Below are 20,889 nucleotides of genomic sequence, written 5' to 3' on the forward strand. Positions count from 1 at the left end.
ACAGCTCAGGACATACCAGGCTGTGGACACAGCTGCTCCTTCGGGCACTGTCCTGCCTGATAACAAATGTAGATGTATTACATTCTGAGTTCATATTACTTTGAAATTTATAATATCCATGAAAATATTATCATCTCTGTACTTAAATCCTCTAGTTTAATTGAATAGAGCTATCATTATCCAGAGCCTGTTTCTGCGTTGCTGCCTGCAAAACAGAGTCAATTTTCTACACTGAGATGATGAATTTGAGCACCAAAGATATTTTGTAATTTAATTTTAATAACCATGACATATTATTATTTTAATAACCATAAATCACATTCTTTATAAAACCCAAACAAACCCTGTTGTTGTGGTGGTTTGCACAAAACTTTGGAAGGAAAAACCGATACCATAATAGTCATACTACAGCGAGGGTTGTGGTACAGACTATTCTTTGTTTTGTTGTCAGATGTGCTCTTTGCTGTGAGGAGGACCTGCTCTGGCTTTGGATTTTTGTTTTGGTTTTGGGAGTTTGGTGTTTTTTTGTCAGGCCTGAACTTGAATACTATTGAGGTCTTTTTGCTCCCATGGATGGCTTTGAACACTGGATGGATTGCTCTACATTTATTATATGCTATATGATATACTATATGCTATGATGTAATATGGTATGATATGAAATGGTATGATACTTTCCCTCACCAAAGTCTAGAGGTAAAGTCCTTTTGGGGTGTGCTGGAGCACAGCATCCAGCGCTGCTGCCCCGGCCCTGCTGCCCTCGCTGCAGTGACTGTTGCAAATCCGTGTTTTGTCCCAATGTGCAACAGGACAAGGGGTAATGAGATGAAGCTGGAACACAAAAAGTTCCATTTAAACATAAGAGAAAGCTTTCACTGTTCAGGTGAGGGAGCCCTGGCCCAGGCTGCCCAGGGAGGGTGTGGAGGCTCCTTCCTGGAAGGTCTTCAAGACCCATCAGGTCCTGTGTGACCTGATCTAGGTGACCCTGCTTCTGCAGGGGGGTTGGACTAGATGATCCCTAAAGGTGCCCTACAACCCTACCATTCTGTGATCCTATGATTCTTGTAGCCCAGGGAGGCCTCAGGCCCGGTCCAGGATGGCTGGACCCAGTCCCGTGCCTCATTCCCATGGCCACAGCCCTGACAGCAGCCCTAGGTGCAGGGCCTTGTTTGGCCCAGATGCAGATTTATTACCAAAATTAACAGCTGTTTTGCTCGGATCTGGTGCTTGGTGTGACCCCAGCAGGGCAGCACCACACCAGCTGCTCAGGCAGGGCCAGGGCTGCCATCAGCCTGGCATTGCCCCTTCCCTCACACCCCCCCGGTTCAGCAGGTGAATTCATTTTGGCAGGCGTGTGGGGAAGGGAGCGTGGCTCAGTCCCAGGGCTGGGGCAGGGCTGCCCGTGGCTGTCAGGCAGTGAGGAGCTCCAAGAAAACGTGACCTGGCTGTTGAGCGTGAAATGGAGGTGAAGGGACAGAACAATGTTTTCTTGTTCATGCTTCTCTGCATTGACTGTGTGGGTGTGTTACACGTCAGCAAGGGCTCTGCCAAGGTGAGGGTATCACAGAATCATTGAATTGTTTTGCTTGGAAAAGACCATCAAAGATGGTCTTTTAAGATCATTAAATCCAACCACTAACCTCACAATACCAAGCTCACCACTAACTCTCATCCTTCAGCACCTCACCTACGCAGCTTTGCAGTATCTCCAGGGATGGGGACCCCACCACCTCCCTGGGCAGCCTGGGACACGGGCTGACAGCCCTCTCAGGGAAAAAAATCTTCCTAATCTTCAACCTAAACCTCCCCTGGTGCAACAAGGCCATTTCCTCTTGTCCTGTCACGCTTTACTTGGGACAAAACACCAACCCCCACCTCACTACAACCTCCTGCCAGGTAGGACCCTTTGTGTCCCCACCACTGCGGGCCCAGAACATCCCAAAACAACCTGAAAGCTTCCACCTTGTAGGGTGGTTTAGGGGCAAGTAATTGCTGTTTATTGCTCATAGTTCTCCCTTGCTTATTCCTGAGGTCATTTTGCCACTGCTGAAGCTTTGACTGAAGCCACTCAGCCGGGCTCAGCACCCGTCCCCCCATGTACCAACACGCACCTGTGGCTGGTGGCTGCTGGAAGGAGCCCAGGGGCAGCTGGTTGCTGATGGGAACCACTGGGCTGGTGGGAGTGTCAGGAAAATACATCTGTACAGTCAACATTTAAGGGATTTATTTACCCATGCTGCTGCTCACTCCTGGGACAGGGCACAGCATCTTTGCCCGGCCATGGGCCCAGGGGCCCTTCAGCTCTGGCCAGAGTCAACCAGCTTCACTCACCAAGAGAAGTAAGTTTGCAGGGCAGCAATCCAGAAACACACATTTCCCAGCAGCATCCTCAGTTCAGTGTTGTGGGCGAAGCATCTGTGGCACCTCTTGGGCCCGAGGCACCACCTGGTGAAAAGATCCTCGAGCTCTTAAATTTTTCTTTACAGTTTTATTTACAAAATGTATTAAAACTCTTTGTACAACACCTCATTAAAATGAGGCTCAGTAATTGATGCCCACACATGCAGTTTATGCTTTTACAGCCATTAGTTTGCTTGGCAATTTTTTTCTGCTCACTGAAGTGCAGTTTCAACGACCAAAATTAGGAACTTAAATTACAAAAAGGAAAAAAAAAAAAAAGAGAGAGAGAGAAAAAAGAATCCAGAACAAAGCCCCAAATCCCCCAAAGCAAAACAACTGAAATGAGATATTGAAACAAATCATCGTGAGACTACTGCCGAACTTCCAATAGCTCGAAGTTGGAACTGGTAAGCACTCAACACGTTTTTGTTTTAGCTTTACATGCAAGTTTAAAAAATATCAAACCATTTACCAAACTCCCTTCACTGCTGTGAAGCCTCCACTCTTAAAAATTGATTTGATAAACATACATCTTTTATACAGCTTGTAAGTAAAATGTGTGTGTTTTAAATACAACTCGTGACCGCACAGCTTTAGCTCGCCCTTGCTGGGGACGGGATCGCCTGCAGAAGTTGAGAAAAAACAAATCACAGTTTCATGAAAAGAAAATGAAAACAAACCAACAGGTTGGTGTGGTTTTGTTTCTGGTTTTTTTGTCAATACCATCTTGTTAAAAACTCGAACAATAAATTATCCTCCTATGAGCTTTTAAAACGATCGTATATTACATTTTGTTGGAAACACTTCTTTTAACAAGACTTTCCCCATAAAACCTTTTTGTTTTGTTTTTGTTTTTTTGTTTTTAATCCTATTAAAAGTTCAAATCTATCATCAGCAAACTAAACGCCTACGGGTCAGACTGGTTTAAATGAGTTTCTTTTTCGTTGTATGTTACTGCTGAAATAAAACTCTACAGTAAACTACAGAAAACACACCTTGTCGATTAGAGGTAATTAGTATGCAGATATTCTGTTGACTGTTTCCCAGATGACTGACAATATGTTTAAAGGGTTTTGTTTGTTTGGTTGGTTTTTTATGGGTTTTTTTGTCTTTTTCTTTTTTTTTTGTTGTTGTTTTTCTTTTTGAAGATGAAGTTAAGTAGTTTCCAGGCAGAGGTTCAAGGCTGAAATGCTGCTGCTGCTAAGACGCTGGATGTGAGTAACAGTGAGCTCTGACCCGGAGCAGGGTCGGTGGGTGCGCAGTGACCTCTTAGAGAGGGGAAGGATGGGAGCATCCTCTCACCAGTAGCTGTGGAACGAGGGTTGGCAGGAGCTGGCATAAGATAACAGTACTAGCAGGAGTCATGTTAGATCGCTTAAAAACTGGACCTGCAGCTCTAATTTGAGTTACTATCCTCTTTTTTTAAACTTCTGCTTTAGAATGAGGGTTCCCAAGAAGCATTGGCTGAGCAGAGTGCTAAGCTGGGAGAGAACTGAGAGGGCCCGTGGTGGGGCAGAATGAACCTGTGCTCCTCTTGCTTCCTCGCTTGATATTAAACACTGAGTGCAAATGCAAATGCACAGCAAGAAAAGAACCTAAACAGCAAGTAGCTTTTCTTTCTTTTTTGTTTTTAAAAGCCACCCAATGCCATTTTAATAAAGCACCTGTAGGTGTGCCTGATGAGAGGTACAAACAACACAACAGCAAGCAATGCACTGTTCTGCCTGCGCTCTAGCTACCTCCTCCAGGAACTCATTTCCTGGTCTGGAAGCCACACATGCAGTTCCACAAATGACTGTCTGCTGGATTTACAGGTTCACAGTCATTGACCTGAACTGGCTGTGATGCACAGATTCTTTTCTTCAGGTGTTAACCCTTTTACTGCCATACAGACCGCTCAAATTCATGGGAGAGTTTAAAGTGGCTTGGGAAAAAAAACAACAACCCAAAACAAAAGTCACACCACTGGTAAGTAAATACTGAAATATCTTGACATCAGCTCATACAAGCAGTGACAGGCCAGTCCATTCGCACGCAGCAGATTTCTGAGGCTTTGTGTCAGGAGGACTTTCATAATTTGATACGATTGGGGTGGCTGATGAAACCGGCTGCGGTTTGCGCTCAGGACACAAGTTCATTTGCTGTGCAGTGGTATCAAAGAATGGCTTTTGTTGCACTGATTTTTTTACAAGATTTTTCTTTTCACATACTAATATCTTGTTACCAGTCCTTTGTTTTTCCCTTTTCTCCATTGTCTTCTTTTCCTTCTCCTTTTCTTTTCTTTTCTTTTCTTTTCTTTTCTTTTCTTTTCTTTTCTTTTCTTTTCTTTTCTTTTCTTTTCTTTTCTTTTCTTTTCTCTTTTCTTTTCTTTTCTTTTTTCTTTTCTTTTCTTTTCTTTTCTTTTCTTTTCTTTTCTTTTTTCTTTTCTTTTCTTTTTTCTCTTTTTTCTTTTCTCTTTTTTCTTTTCTTTTCTTTTCTCTTTTCTTTCATTTCCTTTCCTTTTCTCTTTTCCTTTCTTTCCTTTTCTCTTTTTCTCCTTTCAAGCAAAGCAAGAATATTTCGGTGATGGTTTGCATTGTTGTGAGTCTCAGAGTCTTCCATAAGGCACTGAAGGAAAAAAAAAATCAGTTTTTCCTATTAAAAGTACATTGCACCATCATCAATGTGTGTCACACCTGACACCTCGGAGAGAGTACAACTGGCTCAGGTGGTCCGAATCCATGAAGTAGCCACATTCTCTGCTGCTTCTCCTCTTGCATGCTGCCAGGGCGAGGACCTATAATGAAACCAGAAAGATGTCATCACTGCCTGGCAGTGAGGGGAGGGAGGGTCAGTCTATGGCTGATGGGCTAACCAGGCTTGTCCAGAGTCCTTTTTCAGCAACTCCACTTTTCATGCTTTAGAAACCATGATTTCTAGTGCAGACTTCTTTTGGTTCTGTTGTAGACATTCTGAGACTTCCTAAAAGCACTTACCTGACGTGATTACAGCTTAAAAAACAAAGGGGAGAGGTGCCTAGCAAGAGACACATGAATTCTGATTACAGTATTTTGTTAAAGCAATTAACACAAAGCTTTTACAAGAAAGTAGTGAAGCAGCTGGAGAGAGAAGTTGCTCACTTCAGCATGAAGCCAGCACTCCCTGTTTGCAATTCAGAATGGTACCAAGCTTACTTCCATTCAGGGAAGAAATTGAAATCACTTATACCCCAAGACTGACATTGGATGATGCTTCAAAAACCTTTTTGCTGCAGTCTGCTGATGCACACCTCGAAGGGGAAGGGAAGGGAAGGGAAGGGAAGGGAAGGGAAGGGAAGGGAAGGGAAGGGAAGGGAAGGGAAGGGAAGGGAAGGGAAGGGAAGGGAAGGGAAGGGAAGGGAAGGGAAGGGAAGGGAAGGGAAGGGAAGGGAAGGGAAGCAACCGCAGAGGGTTGCAGGTCCCGGCCCGTAGCCGTACCCCTAAATTTTCACACTTTCTGTGCCGTACACATTGTAGCCTTCTCTGTACGTAGCATAATTCTGGGTGTTGGTGGCGGGGGCAGGTTTGAAGTTCTGCGTGTTCTTGGTGAGTTTCATTCGCTTGGACTCAGCTCGAGACTTGTAGCAGAACTCGATCAGTGCCACCATCATGGCCAGCCCGAGGCCTCCCACCAGGATATAGAAAACCCCAGCAACATTGCTCAGGCTCAGGGCACTTGTCTTGTCCTAAGAGAAACGAGTCAGGCCGTTAGTTTTGCTGCGAGGAGCAGACAGACAGACAGACAAACAGGCTATTCCACACTTAGCCCCGGCTGGAATAACTATGCTTGTGGTGTCCAGCGTCCTGCTCGGGGCTCAGGGCTGTGCCCCTGTCCCTGGCAGCCCAGGCTGTGCAGCAGTGGCTGCTCTGTCTCTCACCCTTTGGTGGGTGAAGCCCTGGCTGATGCCAAGGCAATGGTTTTGGTTTTTTTGGCCACTGACTTTGGTGGCCCAGAGCAAAAATCCACCTATGGCTGAGCATCTCTGGTGGCAACAGCACCTCGGGGAAGGTCTGACTGGGTCAACCCCAAGCTTTACAGAAGGCCACTAACATACTGGAAAAAGAAAACCTCAAGTTTTACAGAAGGCCATTAGAAAACTAGAAAAACCCCAAACCACTACACCCTTAGTGAATGCAGATAAAATTATGGAGATGCTGCTAAATTGATCTACTTCATTTTCTTTTTAAAAACAGTTAGGAATAAAAAAACCCCACCCTAGGAAGATGGTCAGTGAGTCTGAGGGCAGGCAACACAGCCCCTAAACTAGCACCTTTGGTGACCAAGGGAAATGGGCTTACTGAATAAAACCAGTCACTGTAACACAAAAAGTGCTGGCCAGGGTTTCCCTTCAATACATGTCAGAGGAGCGAGAAGGCTTGCATTTTTAACAAGAGGATTCTGTAATCAGATTCAATAGAGCTGCAACCCTTTTGCTGCTGCATGGTGGGCTGGTGGCAGGGCAAGCACAGGGCAGGGGCCAGAGCAAGGGGCTGGCCCAGGGGAAGGCCTGGCTGATGGAGGTCAGTTTATGAGTACCTCCAGGGACAGCAAAACTTACATATCGTTGGAATAAAGTATTGTCTGCCTTGTAAGGGTCTGTGTGTTTCACAGGCAGTTTGGATGGGTTCAGCTGTAGCAAAGAGCCTGACTTTTAAACTAAAGATACGACTCATTTGCACCTCTTGTCAATTATAGTTTCCTTCTGCAGCTGCTGCACATTCAGATGTCCCATGATCTCCAATTTATCTTGTACAACAGCTACAGGGTTGAGCCCAAAGCAACTTTCAGTCCAGCTGAAATCAATGACTCTTTCTTATTGGCTTTGATGGAACTTGAAATTGTCCTCTGACACTGAGAGGGTGCTGCCAAAAGATACTCTTGTGTTTGAATGATTGCAGAGAGCACTTCCAAAGGCACCAGGGGAGTTAGGCACTCGACTGAGAATGGCTTCAGCTGGAGCTGGATTCCTCCTCCTTTGGTGCCTTCGAAAATGCCCTTTACTGCCACAAGCCCAGCACCCCTACACTGTCTTTTCTACTCAATGGCTCTATGAGCATTAAAAAAACCCCAACAACTGTGTTTTCATTTAACTGAATGGTGCAAATCAGTATTTCTTGCAACTGAAGTGTGCAGGTACTGTGTTGATCCCCCTGTCACCCCAGGGGCAGGATCTCCATGGGGTCCTGGCTGTGAAGGCTGTCTGGGATGGGGCAGTACAGCAGCAAAATGGTTCAAAGCAGAATAAAGATGAATATACAACGTTTCTGTAATGAGCTGATAATAGTATTTCCAGATTTTCTTTTTTAAAAAAAATCAAACCAGCTTCAAACTGAATTGGGAAATAGGGCAGGAAGGATGCTTTTTCCTTATCATGGGTCTGTCCTGAAATCATCCCCCCTTAGCAAGCATGTGACTGTTTCCCAAACTGACATGTAGAGAACCTAAGTCACAATTTTGAAAGGAAAATGTGTTTTTCCAATAAAACAAAAAAATAAGAGAAGCTATTAGCTGAATAAAACACACTGACTGTGCTGAAACTTGCATGTTTAAATGAAAAGACCAGCCTTGGAGGCATTGGGGGCTTCTCCTTCCATATTTTTATAGCAAAATACTCAAAGAGTAAAATCCACTTACAACTACAGTCTGCTACTGCACAAAAGGAAAATGCTGTCACCTTCAGAAAGTTATAGGGTTTTTTTTGCTACTCTTTTCTTTCAACCTTCAAAATGTAAATATCAATTTTTGAAAGTCATTCTTTGTACAAACAAACAGTGGGTCAAAATGTGATTGCTAATCAGTACAAAAAGACCTTCAGTGACTGACCTTACTTCCGGAGTCCTTGGCTCCACATTCACCCTTATCGTACCACCATTTGTTTTTCAGCTTGTCTAAGATGCCTTGTTCACTGAGTTTCAATACTGCAAGGTTTACAGGAGTTCTTCACGTGGGAAATAACATAAATAACATTATATTATGTTATTTTATGTTATTCAATCTTTAAACTACTTTAAAACTATACAAAGCGATAAAGCAGGGTTCCTGGCCACAAAGAATTTACACTGCAGGCAACTGGATCATCCCCTTAAGTTAACGCTAGAGCAACGCTACATTACCAGGTCCTGCCCATATCGCTTTGAGTAATCGGCACCCACTGTTAAATGAAGGCAGCAGAAACAAAGCAAAGCCAATTTCCCACTTTGGTACAGTCACAGGCAGTCACAGTAGCTCTGTGGGTCACAGAGGGTTGGATCGAGCAGGATCCCTCATATTGCACTAACAGACATCGAGCCCCGCAAATGGGAAAGCCCCACGGGGCTTCTCAGGGTAAAACGGGGCTGGCTGCCCCCGGGCAGCCCCAGCACCATCAAGTGCTCTGTGTGTGTGTATATACAGCTGCAAAGCTAAAACCCCAGGGTGGATGATGGTGGCATCATGGTTTCCTGCTCACAGCGTGTTCTGCAGCCCAGCTCTCGCTCAGGGCGGCTGCTCTCCCCTGGAGCAGCTGCAGCCCACACCACTGGCCCAGGCACCTGCAGCAGAGAAGCAGCAAATGCAAACCTTTACAGAACAAATTAGTGACCTCATGGTGGTGCTGCTGAAAGCCTGCAAGCCCACAGGGACCTGAGCCTTCCCTGTGGGGAAGCAGAGCTTGAAGAGCTCTCAGTTGGGTTTCATTGTTACCGTTTCCTCCCTGTGTGATGTCTTGGGGATTTTCTTCCCCGTTTCCATGAGACAGGCTCCAAGTGTTAGGGGCACCTTCAGCTCCTGCCCCTGTTTGGACAGCTTCAGTTCCCCCTCCATGGCCATTCAGGGCAGCTGGTGGGGTAGAAAGGGACGGGTCCTTATCCTCAGTGATGCTGTGTCACTGCCCAGGATAACAGCAGGCAGACCCATGCATGTACTGCGACATGCCCTGCTGTGAGTCCTTCCACACCTGCTGCCATGGGAGAACACGCAGGAGCTCAGCTGCCCTGTTGCCAGCCTCACTTCTCACTGCTCCCTGCCTTCCTCTGCACCCTGCAGAGGGGAAGAGACTGGGGAGAAAGAGCAGTACAACCTACACAAAGTACCGTAATGACAAGCTTAATTACACGGTGGTACTTAGGGAAACGTCCCCAGGCTGGGTGGGCTCGAAGAGGCTGAGCTCTGCCATGCCTGGAGATGGAAGAAGCAGCTGGTGAAGCAAACCCCAGTTCCCTCATTTCCCAAGAAGCTGCCCCCACGATGGCTGTGAGAGCTGGTGGTGGCTGATGCCGAGGTGCTGCTCTCTACGAGCGCTTTGGGAGGAGGTGAGGTGCCACCCTGCACTCAGCTGAGCCCATGGGCTACTATGAGACAAACGAGCATGTTTGAGATCTCCTAAGCCGAATGCCCCATGGGCTGCACCGGTGTGACCCAGTGGGCAGTAAGGAAAAGCCATCACGGTGGGCAGAAAGCAGCTGGTCCCTGCTGCCAGTGCAGCAGAGCTTCCCAGATGGGCAGGCAGAGGCAGCACTGCTCCTCCTGCTCTGCACAGGCCTCCCTCTGACACCAGCCAGCGTTTTATTTCTGTAAATGGCTATTTTAAGCAGCAGCTGTAATCTAATTATCGATCAGGGAAGGCTGCAGCGGACACAGCCGACGGGCGGCGGTGGCGGGCCACAGGAGATGGGCCGTGTTGGCTGCCTCGGCTCGGGCAGCAGCCACCGAGCCACTTAGCCTGGAGCCAGACACATCCTACAACACTGCATATGCTCTGGGTGCCACAGGGAATGCACCACCCTGCTGGTTTGTGGCAACAAAGCCTGGCCAGGTCTCGGCCAAGCCACCCCACGGACCCTCCTGGGCCATGGTGTGACGAGGCTCACTGACAAACCTGCTACAAGAAGCCACACGTGAGAGCCTTCACCCACCCCTCACAGGGCCCAGCACAAACAGTGCCGTGGATCATTGCTCAGAGAACAGTGCTCTCATTTTAAATTTCATTTAAAAACCATCCAGTTTGGGAGCGATTTTATGCCATACATCTCTCTGCTTTGAAAAGCACTGTGCAGCTGAGAATACACAAATGATGGGGAGAAGCTTATAAACACTTTTTCTCCTCTCTGCATATTTTATTGTGCAAATTTTCCCCTCCCCCCTGTCCTATTCCAAACCCTATTTTTAATCCTCAAGCGTTTACAAACCCCGTATGGAGTACGGAGCATTTGCATAACATCCAATACATTATAGATTAGCTTTCACAACATTATACAGTATTGGGAAATGAGGAGGCTTAACATGCTAATTAGGGTGCTTTATTTTTTTTTAAAGCAAAGATTGCGGTTAATTGTGCACACGCAACTGCCAGCAGGAAAAAAAAGAAGTAGTAAACTAAAATTATCTTAACTAAACAGATGGGAATTTGCCTAAACTGGGGTTTTCGCTATAGTTTGTCACAGACCTATTTGTCGGGTGAGGTACTGCACTACTTCAACCCAGGTAGGAAAGAGGCAATTTGCTCTGTCCATCTGTCCTGCGTGATAGACATCCTGCCTGGCACTGACCAAGGGCAGCTGGGACAAGGTGGGCAGGTCATGTAAGGAGGGGCCAGGGGAAGAAGGTCTGACATAGAATCACAGAACAGTCGAGGTTGGAAGGGACCTCTAGACATCATTCAGTCCAACTACCCACTAAAGCAGGTTCCCTTGATCAGAAGACACAGGAACCTGTCCAGGTGGGTTTGGAAACCTCCACAGAAGGAGACTTCACACCCTCCCTGGGCAGCCTGGGCCAGGGCTCCCTCACCTCAACAGCAAAGAAGTTTTTCCTCATCTTCCAGTGGAATTTCCTGTCCCCAAGTGTTATCCCCTGTCCTGTAACTGACCAGCACAGAAAAAAGACTAGCCCCATCCTCTTGACACTCACCCTTTAGGTATTTACAAGTGTTGATGAGGTCCTTTCTCAATCTTCTCTTCCACAGGCTAAACAGCCCAAGGTCTCCCAGCCCTTCCTCATAAGAGAGATGTTGCAGTCCTCTCAGCATCTTCTGCTGAACTCTCCCCAGAAGTTCTCTATCACCCTTGTGCTGGGGAGCTCAGAACTGGACACAGGACTCCAGATGAGGCCTCACCAGGGCAGAGTAGAGGGGAAGGAGAACCTCCCTCACCCTCCTGCCCACACTCTTCTTGCTGCATCCCAGGCTGCCATTGGCTTCTTGGCCACAAGGGCACATTGCTGGCTCATATTTAGCTTATTATCAATCAGCACTCCCAGGTCTCTCTTTGCAGAGCTGCTCTCCAGCAGGTCAATCCCCAGCCTGTGCTGGTGCAGGGGGTTGTTCCTTCCCAGATGCAGGACTCTGCACTTGTCCTTGTTGAACCTCATGAGGTTCCTCTCTGCCTGTTGAGATCCCACTGAATGGCAGCACAGCCTCTGGGGAATCAGCCAATCCTCCCAGTTTGGTGCCATCAGCAAACTTACTGAGGGTACACTCTGTCCCCTCATCCACATCATTGATGAATATGTTAAGTAAGACTGACCCTTATAAGGGCAGTAGCTGGTGTTTATCCTCCTCTGCCTTAGCCCATCCTGTCCCCCAGCAAGCAGATGACCCCGAGGTGTGCCTGAGCGAGGTCCTGGCCTCCCTCACTCTGCTATATTGCTGGCTGGGGCACTGGGATGATCAGTGCATACCTGAGTGAAGAACTCTCAAAGTGCTATAAAATTTCGTTTGTGGAGCATGAAATGCACCTTGTTTGATCAAACTTCTAATGAACAACTTTGCTTCCAGGAAATGAATCCTGGGCCCTCTTCACGCACAATCTGCCCCCACGCAGCAGGATTTGAACAATCTGATGACGGGAGGTGTGATGCCTCTGCACCCCCCAGTCCAGCACTTCACTGTGAGGATGCAGTGTCAGCTGGTGAAGGATGGACTCCTTAGCTCCCAAATGCCCGAATAAATACATTGAAAAGAGGGTGTGGTGACTGGTACATTTTCCAATTGCTCACCTCTGTGCAGCCGTGTAGCCTTGTCCAATTTAATAGGCATGGCTGAGGCCGAGATCCTGATGGAGGTGCAGAAGGGCACGTCTGGATCATTTTCCCCACTAAGGGCTTATTGAATGTGACTCCCCCATACCATGCCTTGGCTTGCAAGTCAGCCTGTCCCCAAAAGAGCCCTCAGACAGCACCACAACGGCAGGTTCAAGGATACCACGTTGAAAAGTGTGTTGTTTGCTATACAGAGGGAAGGGTAGGACTCTGCTGGGAGCGAGGGCTGTTGGCTGCAAGAAGAGGATTTTTCACAGCTTCCTCTGGCACTCTGTTTGAGGAGGGATTTTTTTTAAATTGCCTTAGAAACAGAGGAACGGGGAGACTAAATAACTCACCCAAGTCCCACGGCAAGGCTGGGTCCCGGCCTCCTCCTGCCTCCTTGGCCAGCCGCGCCACCCTAGAAACTGCTCAGAGGACCATCAGCTCACTTCCCGTGTCTGTCTCTCACAAGGCTTCCACTGCTTCATCTTTTTTTTTTTTCATTGTACATTCCAGCTGCTTTTTTAATTAGGTTGCTGTTGTAGGGCTGTACAGGATATCCTACGAGGTCCTTGTCCCTTTCCTGGGTGGCTTCAGCTGTTTTTCTTCTGCCTTTAATTTATGATGGGTTTCTTTTTCATCTCCTCCCCATGTGGTTTCCAGCTCAGCTCTCCAGTAGTTTGTTTTTATCAAAGTAAAATGTTCAGAGGTTTGAGAGCTTCTGCTCTCTTGTGCTCTGTATGCCCAAGAAAACAAGCCAAGGCAATTAGGATCAGGATGTCAGTGTTCCAGATAAGATGGTATTCTTGTGCAGAAACTTGCAATGTTTTTCTTCCTCACCATAACAGAAGGATTATTGTTGTTTGTTTACTTGCCTGTGCTTTTCATTCAGATGTAGTAGGTCTGGCTGATCCAGGCAGAACCACGTCAGGTTGGATGTACTAGGCACTTTTACCAAACCCTGTTAAGACTTTTCACGGTGACATCTACAAACGACTAGAAGACTTGAGTCTAGAGAAATGGTGCCAGTTGCCCCATATTGAATAATACTGTCCCCAACAGTAAATTAAGCTATTCACTACTACTAATGTATCTAAGAAAGGCATAATGTTAAGAAGATTGGTGCTCATCTATTCTCGCAGGCTTCATTTGATCTGTGTGCTGCAAACATGGTTTTACACCTAGGACGGAGGTGGGTTTTATCTGTGTTCCAGCAGTCTGGTTCCCCTGCTTCCCTGTTATAAGCCCCTGCTCGTGTGCTGCCAGCATTACCTCCCCTCTGCAGCCACTGCTAGAAAACAAGCTGTGTCAGTCTTTGTCCATCTCAACAGGAATCTCCTCTTCCCTTTTCCCCCCTTGGCCCTGGGGAGCCTTCCCTGCTGCCCTTGTCTGGGGACACCAGCCCCCAAAAGTCCTGCTGCATCCCTTGGTGCTGCTGGCCCCAGGTGACAGGACGATGCTGACACAGTGAAGTGAATTTTGAAAACTGATGTGACACTCATTAAAAAATGTCACCCCTGAAGTAGGTTCCAAAAGCTCTGGGCTCAGTTTAAAAACTCCTGCCAACTGTCCCTCCAAATTCAGGAATCACTGTTTTGTCACGAAGGTTGATCTTACATAAGACACAGCATTGCTCCCAGGCTATGTTCCCCACAGATGTGTGAGATCATACCCACAGATGAAAGAGCTCTTTGTAGAACATCCACTATGGTTCTATTCCATTATTATCTATTTTCCATCTACATCATTAATATGGAGAAGAGGGAACACAATGATGAGAGACTATCTGCTCTCTCACTCTCTTCCTCCCTTTGAGACATCCTCATGCTGTCTGAGGGACCTGCCCTGCCTCCTCTCACCACAGCACCATTTTCAGCTTAGCTGCAGTAATTTCATCTCTATTGAGAAAACTGGTGATCTTGTGATATTTCTGGCCAGAACAAGTTTGAAGTGGAAGAAAAGTAAATTAATCATATTAAAGAAATAGTTCCTTATCAGTACAAATATGACAGAGTGTGGCTTCTGCCCCTCTCAAATCAAACCATTAACAGGTTTTCATTAATGACCTTTTGGGTTCATGATTTCCCTTGCACCTACACAAAGCAGATCACTTGAAAACAGATATTTTTGTCTAGTGTTATCACTCTAGCTTCCACTGGCTTCAGAATGAGACTCAGCAGGTTAAAGTCCTCAGTATGACTGCAAAAGCTGCCCAGGTTGCTTTTTTGGCAATCTGGGTCCAGTTACTGGCCATCATATTTACATGCCAATGCTGCAAAAAACAGGATCCTTCCCTGAATGAACTGTGCAGAAAAGACTGAGAAACTTCTTGGAAAAGTGCTGTTAATCTATGAAAAGAACATTCTGATCTTGCCAAGAAAGGGACATTTTTAAGGAATGAGTGATAGGATGTACTGATGCTTGTGGCTCCATAGCCTGTGTTTGGGTTAGTCCTCACGAGTCACAGCAGATGACACAGAAAAAAGCCAGTGATCACTACAAGTGAGATTTAGGAGCAGAACTCACTTTGGGACTTGAAAATCTCACTCAATAACACACAGACTTTCATCATCTGTGTGTAACCAGTGTTTGAGGGGCATAAAGTCTCAACAACACCATAGTTATGTTTATTACTTGCAATCAATAAAGATTTAAGTGGTGATTGGAACAGCTCTGGATAATTCACATTGCATTCTATGCTTTAATGGATGTAATATAAATGTTATACCCAAAAATGATCATTGCCAAGGAGAGCAAGTGAACGTGGCAGACAGCACACTGCTCCCTCAAACCAGAGGAAGCACAGCTCAGAATTAATTTGGAATTTTTAGATGCAATCTTTCAAAAAAAGGGAGCTGCAAAGAAATGGCACAACAAGTAAAGTCTTCTTGAAGCACTAATTAAAGTGCCTCTCGGAGGTGTGCAGCACAGAGCAGGCAGGGCATGGGCTGCGCTACATCTCCCGTGCAATGAGGCTGCCCAGGGGCTGCCCTGGCACCTTTGGCCATCTGGGTTTGAAATACTACCTGCTGCAGGTGTTCCTCCTCACATCACCAGCCTGTTCTCATGTTCCACAGAACACCTGCTGTACAGGATGTGTAATGTTCTCGCCAGGCTCTGGGTCAGACACAGCTGCATCCCTCGCAAAGGGATCGTCACCCTTTTATCAAAACCCCAGTGACGTGAAGGAAGTGACAGACCATGGTGGGACCAGGACTTGGTTGGCACGTTATAAAGTGGGTTTTGACCTGATTTATTTTTAATCCCTGCTATTTTTCACCTAATCTCTTTAATTTAGGTATCTGACATAATTAGATCACTCTCACTTCTGCAGCAGAAATTGGTTTTCTCTTGTTTCTTATGAACAAAGCTGACTTTGCTGGCTGGAGCATCCCTGGGATTGCTGACATCAGCACAACCCAACGTTGTAATGTCAAAGAATGTGGATGTTAAGTGCTTGGGTTTCTAAAGTCCACCTCTTGGTGTCAGAGGAAAGGCAAGTGGACCAAGGTGCAAACAAACCAACATTTTCTTAATTCAAAATGCTTCCTAAAATCCTCCAGGGTAAAACTCCTGATAACACCAAACTAATTGTTCCTATTGGTATCACTGGCAAATCTCCACTGACTTCAGGGGAAGCAGAGTGGGAAGCTTGTTGCGGACATGTGGGAAGTGTCACCTTTTACCATGCTCTGAAAGGTAAATATCTAAAGGGGACAGAGAGAACAACCCCAAAGGACTGCACTATGGTTTTGCACTGAGATTTCAGTCCCACACATCCAGCACTGCCCGAGAGAAACCCCTCAAAGCCACCCATCCCCAGAGCCAGCCTGTGTGGGGGCATGGCAGCACAGGGCTCCGGCAATGGAGAAATCAAGCCTGGGCACTCTACTTAATTTGACAGGATACCATAAAAATCTCACTAACAACCATCTTGGTATCATTAAAATATAAAGATAGAAACAATCCAGGAAGAGATACCAAATCCAGCATTATTCTCTAGAGGGCATTGCTTGAGGTTAAAGATCCATCTAAATCTAATAAGGCACTTTATTCCCCCAAGCTCTATAAATCCCAGCCTGATCTGTAACTATCAAATGGACTTTTTGTCAGATCTTGTTACTGAAACAACTTCTGACTAGATACAAAACCTGCGGGTGAATGCATTGTCCAAGGGCTCTGCTCTTTCCAACATCACATCTATCTGCCTGTCATCATTTACCAATTCAGCAAAGTCTCTGTGCCACGACTTCATGTCTTGCTACGCAGCCATGCGTGAGGGATGGGGAAGATTCTGGATGGAAATGGGCCCATTATTAAACCCCACTATGTTTGCTTTAAGACTCGAGTTACCTGCTACTCCAAGCAGGATTGAACAGAACCCTGAAGATATGGGCAGAAAAAACACACAGTCACTCTATTCCTATTTAGAACAGAATGGAATCATTTAGGTTGGAAAAGACCTTTAAGATCGTCAAGGCCAGACATTATTTGTTACCTTCTGTCTCAAAAAGTGATCTTGTGTATTTCACACTAAACATTTAATATTAATGGAAAAAGCACTAGGCATTTCTTCCTTAACAAATGAACACTTGGTTGCTCTTTGCTACCCCTTCAGACCTGCCCCATTTTTTCCCTACCCTGTGCTACCAGCAGTTGCACATCTACAAGATTTAACATTTGAGGGACTGAAATGCTTTATGGGTGGGCAGAGGAAAGGACAAAAGCTAAAGCCATGTGGTTTAAAGAGCTTTAAAAACTAGAAGATTAAAACTTGGTGCCTCAAGCCCCATTTATCGCCCAGCCACTTAAGAAATACGCTGCACTTTGGTGGCTGGGATGGTGCTTGGAGGCCTTGGGCACAGACATAAATCCCTTGGCAGAAAGATGTTGTTTTTCCTCAGCTGCAGAGGCTGCAGGAAAAACATCTGCAGCTCTTTTGCTGTGCAGGGCCAGTGAGCAGGTCCCTGGGACCACAGCTCCCCACTGCCAGCACTGGCCACGGGGTCCTCCGTGGCCATTAGCTCCTCCAGGAGGACACTGCACACCTTGCCTCTTTTGTGCCTTTTGGTATGGAATGCTGCTGAGCTGTCATGGGATGAGAACAGTCTTACCCGTGACATAGCACACAAGGCTGTTCTTAAAATTTGCTGATGCTGTGGTATTGCCAGGAACAGAGTCAGCACCTGTGGAGACGAGGGCAGGTGGTGGCTCTGGACACGCTGTGTCAACCTGCCAGGACTGTCTCTGCTCAGAGGCATCACAGAATCGTTTTGCTTGGAAAAGATCTTTAGGATCATCAAGTCCAACCACTAACCTCATACTGCCAAGCTCACCACTAACCCACATCCCTCAGCACCTCAGCTACACGGCTTTACACTATCTCCAGGGATGGGGCAGCCTGGCACAGGGGCTGGCAGCCCTCTCAGGGAAAAAATTCTTCATAATTTCCAGTCTAAACCTGCCCTGGTGCAACTTGAGGCTATTTCCTCTTGTTCTGTCACTTGTTACTTGAGACAAGAGATCAACCCCAACCTCACTACAACCCCCTTTCAGGCAGTCGTACAGAGTGATCACGTCTCCTCTCAGCCTTCTCCAGGCTAAACACCCCAGCTCCCTCAGCCACTCCTCATCAGACCTGTGGTCACATCAGTGCTCAGTACAGAACAATCACTTCCCTGGTCCTGCTGTCCTTCCCTGGACACTATTTTTAACACAAACCAGGATGCCATCAGCCTTCTTGACTACCTGGGCACACTGCAGTGATCCCTGCAGAGGCACACAGGCTTCAGTGCCACTCTGATGGCAAACCCCTGTCAATGAGAGGCTTTGCAAAGGTGCTGAACACGAGTTTTGCAAGGCTCATTTGAATCCCATGCAAATAATCTATCAGGGGATGGGTTTCTTTAATTACTTTTGAGCATGTAGTGGCTGCAGCACTTCTCAATAACAGATGGAGATGTTCTAGTCTTGATGACTGCATCTTTCCACAATAGCATTCTTTTGGTCAGGCCAAGGTTTCTTGCCTGGTTCTTTCAGAGGCAGGTTGGAGCAGACATTGTATCCTTCTGGATTCTGGGGGCTTTTCCTCACAGTAACTCGGTATGCATTTTAAATTCAGGTGTTTCAACCGATGCTGTATTTGCCACAAAGTAGAAGACATACAGAGGTGCACAATGCCATTGCAACAACTACACTCACACTGAACACACCAGCACAGAGCCACATTTGTTACCAGCTGAGACTGCAAGTTCCTCCAGTCTTTGCAGAGAGATTGCAGCCTGTGTTTGGCAGCAGCAACTGTCTCTAGGAAAGTATATTTATATGTTTCATAAATGTAGCTCAAACAAATGAAAATCTGTACTAACAGGATCATAATTTAATAGAAGTGCCAAACGCTAATGCAATAATACAAGTCTATTGGATTAGGAAATGCAAGCTGTAACAAGTCACTCCAGTTCATCCACAGCAGTGCCCAAGACTTGACGTACAGATGTGTCGAGGGGGTGGGAGAAGGAGCTACCCAAACTGAGAGGCAGAATATGTCAGGGCAGATGCTTAATGTCATGCTCAAACCTAGATCATCTGAAACAGCAACGCTGACCGTTCCTGTCCTTGCCTGTATCCTTTCTAACCTGGATGGATATGAGCAAGAGACTCAACTTACCTTGCATTCAGGCCATTCCCTCACCTCTTTCTCTGGCCTCTAGACACATCCATTTCTCCCCCCGTCTTCTTTCTATGATTTATTTTCCTCTTGGGACAGCTTCTTCTGTGACTCCTGCTCTCGGGCTCTTCACCAGGTTTCAGGTAGGTGCTGCTTAGTCCAAGGGCTACATGAGACATTCAAAGGCTAGATGAGAACAGCTACGTGGCTTGTATAAAGCTAGAGGTGTTCAACCCATGGTTGCAGTGCCAGCGAGCACAGAGCAATCCATCAGAGCAGCACAAGTGCCTGCCTCCACCTGAGCTCAATGCTGAAACACTGAAATTACTTTGAAGAAGAAGAAAGGCATTTACTTTTCCCTTTGTACGTTAAGTGACAGCATTTACCCTTACAGAGGGAAGAGCCAAGCCCAGACCCCCAGGGAAATGTTCAAAGGAAAGGCCCTGCTCCTGCTGCTGAGAGCCCAGCTGCTGGTTTCCCTTTTTCCTTTTCCAGTCCCGAGGATGCTGCAGTCCCACACTGTTGCTCACAACACAGGATAAATGACTCATACAATCAATTTATGGAAATTAACTGCTAAGCACCACAGATATTACCAAAATAAGTGCATGAGTTACAAGTCCTTCTCTCCCATTTCTTGTGGCCACACAGGTAGGCTGCAGTGTCCCTGCAGAGGCCCGGCTCTGCTGCCTCTGCACAAGGATGTTTCCTTGCACACTCAGATCCAGCCTTGTCAGGGCAGCAAAGCTGGTCCCCACGATGCTAAAGGTTTTATGGGCAAAAAACAACTGGCTCTCAATGCTTATATGCCAGCCATGACTCCAGCAGCTCCTTCACAGTCTGGGCAACCTGCTCATCCCAAACTCTTGTTGTGAGTCTCCCAGTTACACTGCCAGGAAAATACCTTCAGACAATCTGCACAACAGCACAGGCATTTCCGTGAAACAGAGCAGCTCTCTGCCCTTCTTGACAGTGCTCTAAGCGAGATGCTCTGATGAACTCCTAGAGCATTAAGACTTCATTATTGGCACAAAACATACACAGTATTATTTCCTAATACGCTATAAAGGAATAGCTGTCAATTAAACAAATATCCTGATGTCTTCCTTCTAAAGTAGTATTTTGTCACTCATTTGCACAATACGATAATTTCATATTACCTTCCTAGCTCTGAGCATGAATTATCTCTGTGCTCCTATCCCTGGCTCTGACCAACCATTTTATCTTTTTCCAGCTCATAACCCAGGCCCATGGAATGGATGGCGAGTAAATTCACGCCGACGAACATAACCTCAAACAAATGGCTCGGATAAATTGTGCTGCATCTTTTTAAGATAGCCATTTCCTCAAACGTTCTCTTTAAAGCACAACACGCTTGGCAATGGTGCTCTTTAGATGTCAGGTATCATCTAAAATAATGCAGAACAGATTTCTTCTAAAAATATGCCACTCGCAACAACATTACGCCGCAAATGCCAACGGCTGTGCTGAAAACACAGCGAGGCAAAATAGCACTGAGGAGCGGGGGAACAAATCCCATCTGCTAATGGCCACACTCACAGCTTGGAAGGGCTAGGGAAAGGAGTGTGGCTCTGAGGGCAGGCTCAACAAGCACACCAGGAAAGCAATCCTACGATTAAAAAGAGACAACTGAAGAAACAGTTAGCATCACACCACGTGTCATTTCACAGATGTACTCCCAAAGAGATATCAGCCTAAAAAAAGAATATATTAATGAAATGAAGTCAAATAATTAGCAAGGAATCTTGGCATGTGAAGTTGGTGAGAGGCTGCATTCAATCACTCTC

The 20,889-nt window shown here is 46.3% G+C and overlaps 1 protein-coding gene across 1 annotated transcript in view; it reads right to left on the minus strand.

Moving 5' to 3' along the window:
- Positions 1–5,101: 5,101 nt before the first annotated feature.
- Positions 5,102–20,889, minus strand: part of GRIA3 (glutamate ionotropic receptor AMPA type subunit 3) — a 145,631-nt gene continuing 129,843 nt past the window's right edge. Inside the window, exons 15-16 of the mRNA XM_062007039.1 lie at positions 5,856–6,103; positions 5,102–5,176 (exon numbers count right to left, since the gene is read on the minus strand). Of these exons, the coding sequence (XP_061863023.1) occupies positions 5,858–6,103 (246 nt within the window). The 3' untranslated portion in view covers positions 5,102–5,176; positions 5,856–5,857. The remainder of the gene's footprint in view (positions 5,177–5,855; positions 6,104–20,889) is intronic.

The sequence above is a fragment of the Colius striatus genome, chromosome 13 (assembly GCF_028858725.1).
Source record: "Colius striatus isolate bColStr4 chromosome 13, bColStr4.1.hap1, whole genome shotgun sequence".
NCBI classification, from domain to species: domain Eukaryota; kingdom Metazoa; phylum Chordata; class Aves; order Coliiformes; family Coliidae; genus Colius; species Colius striatus.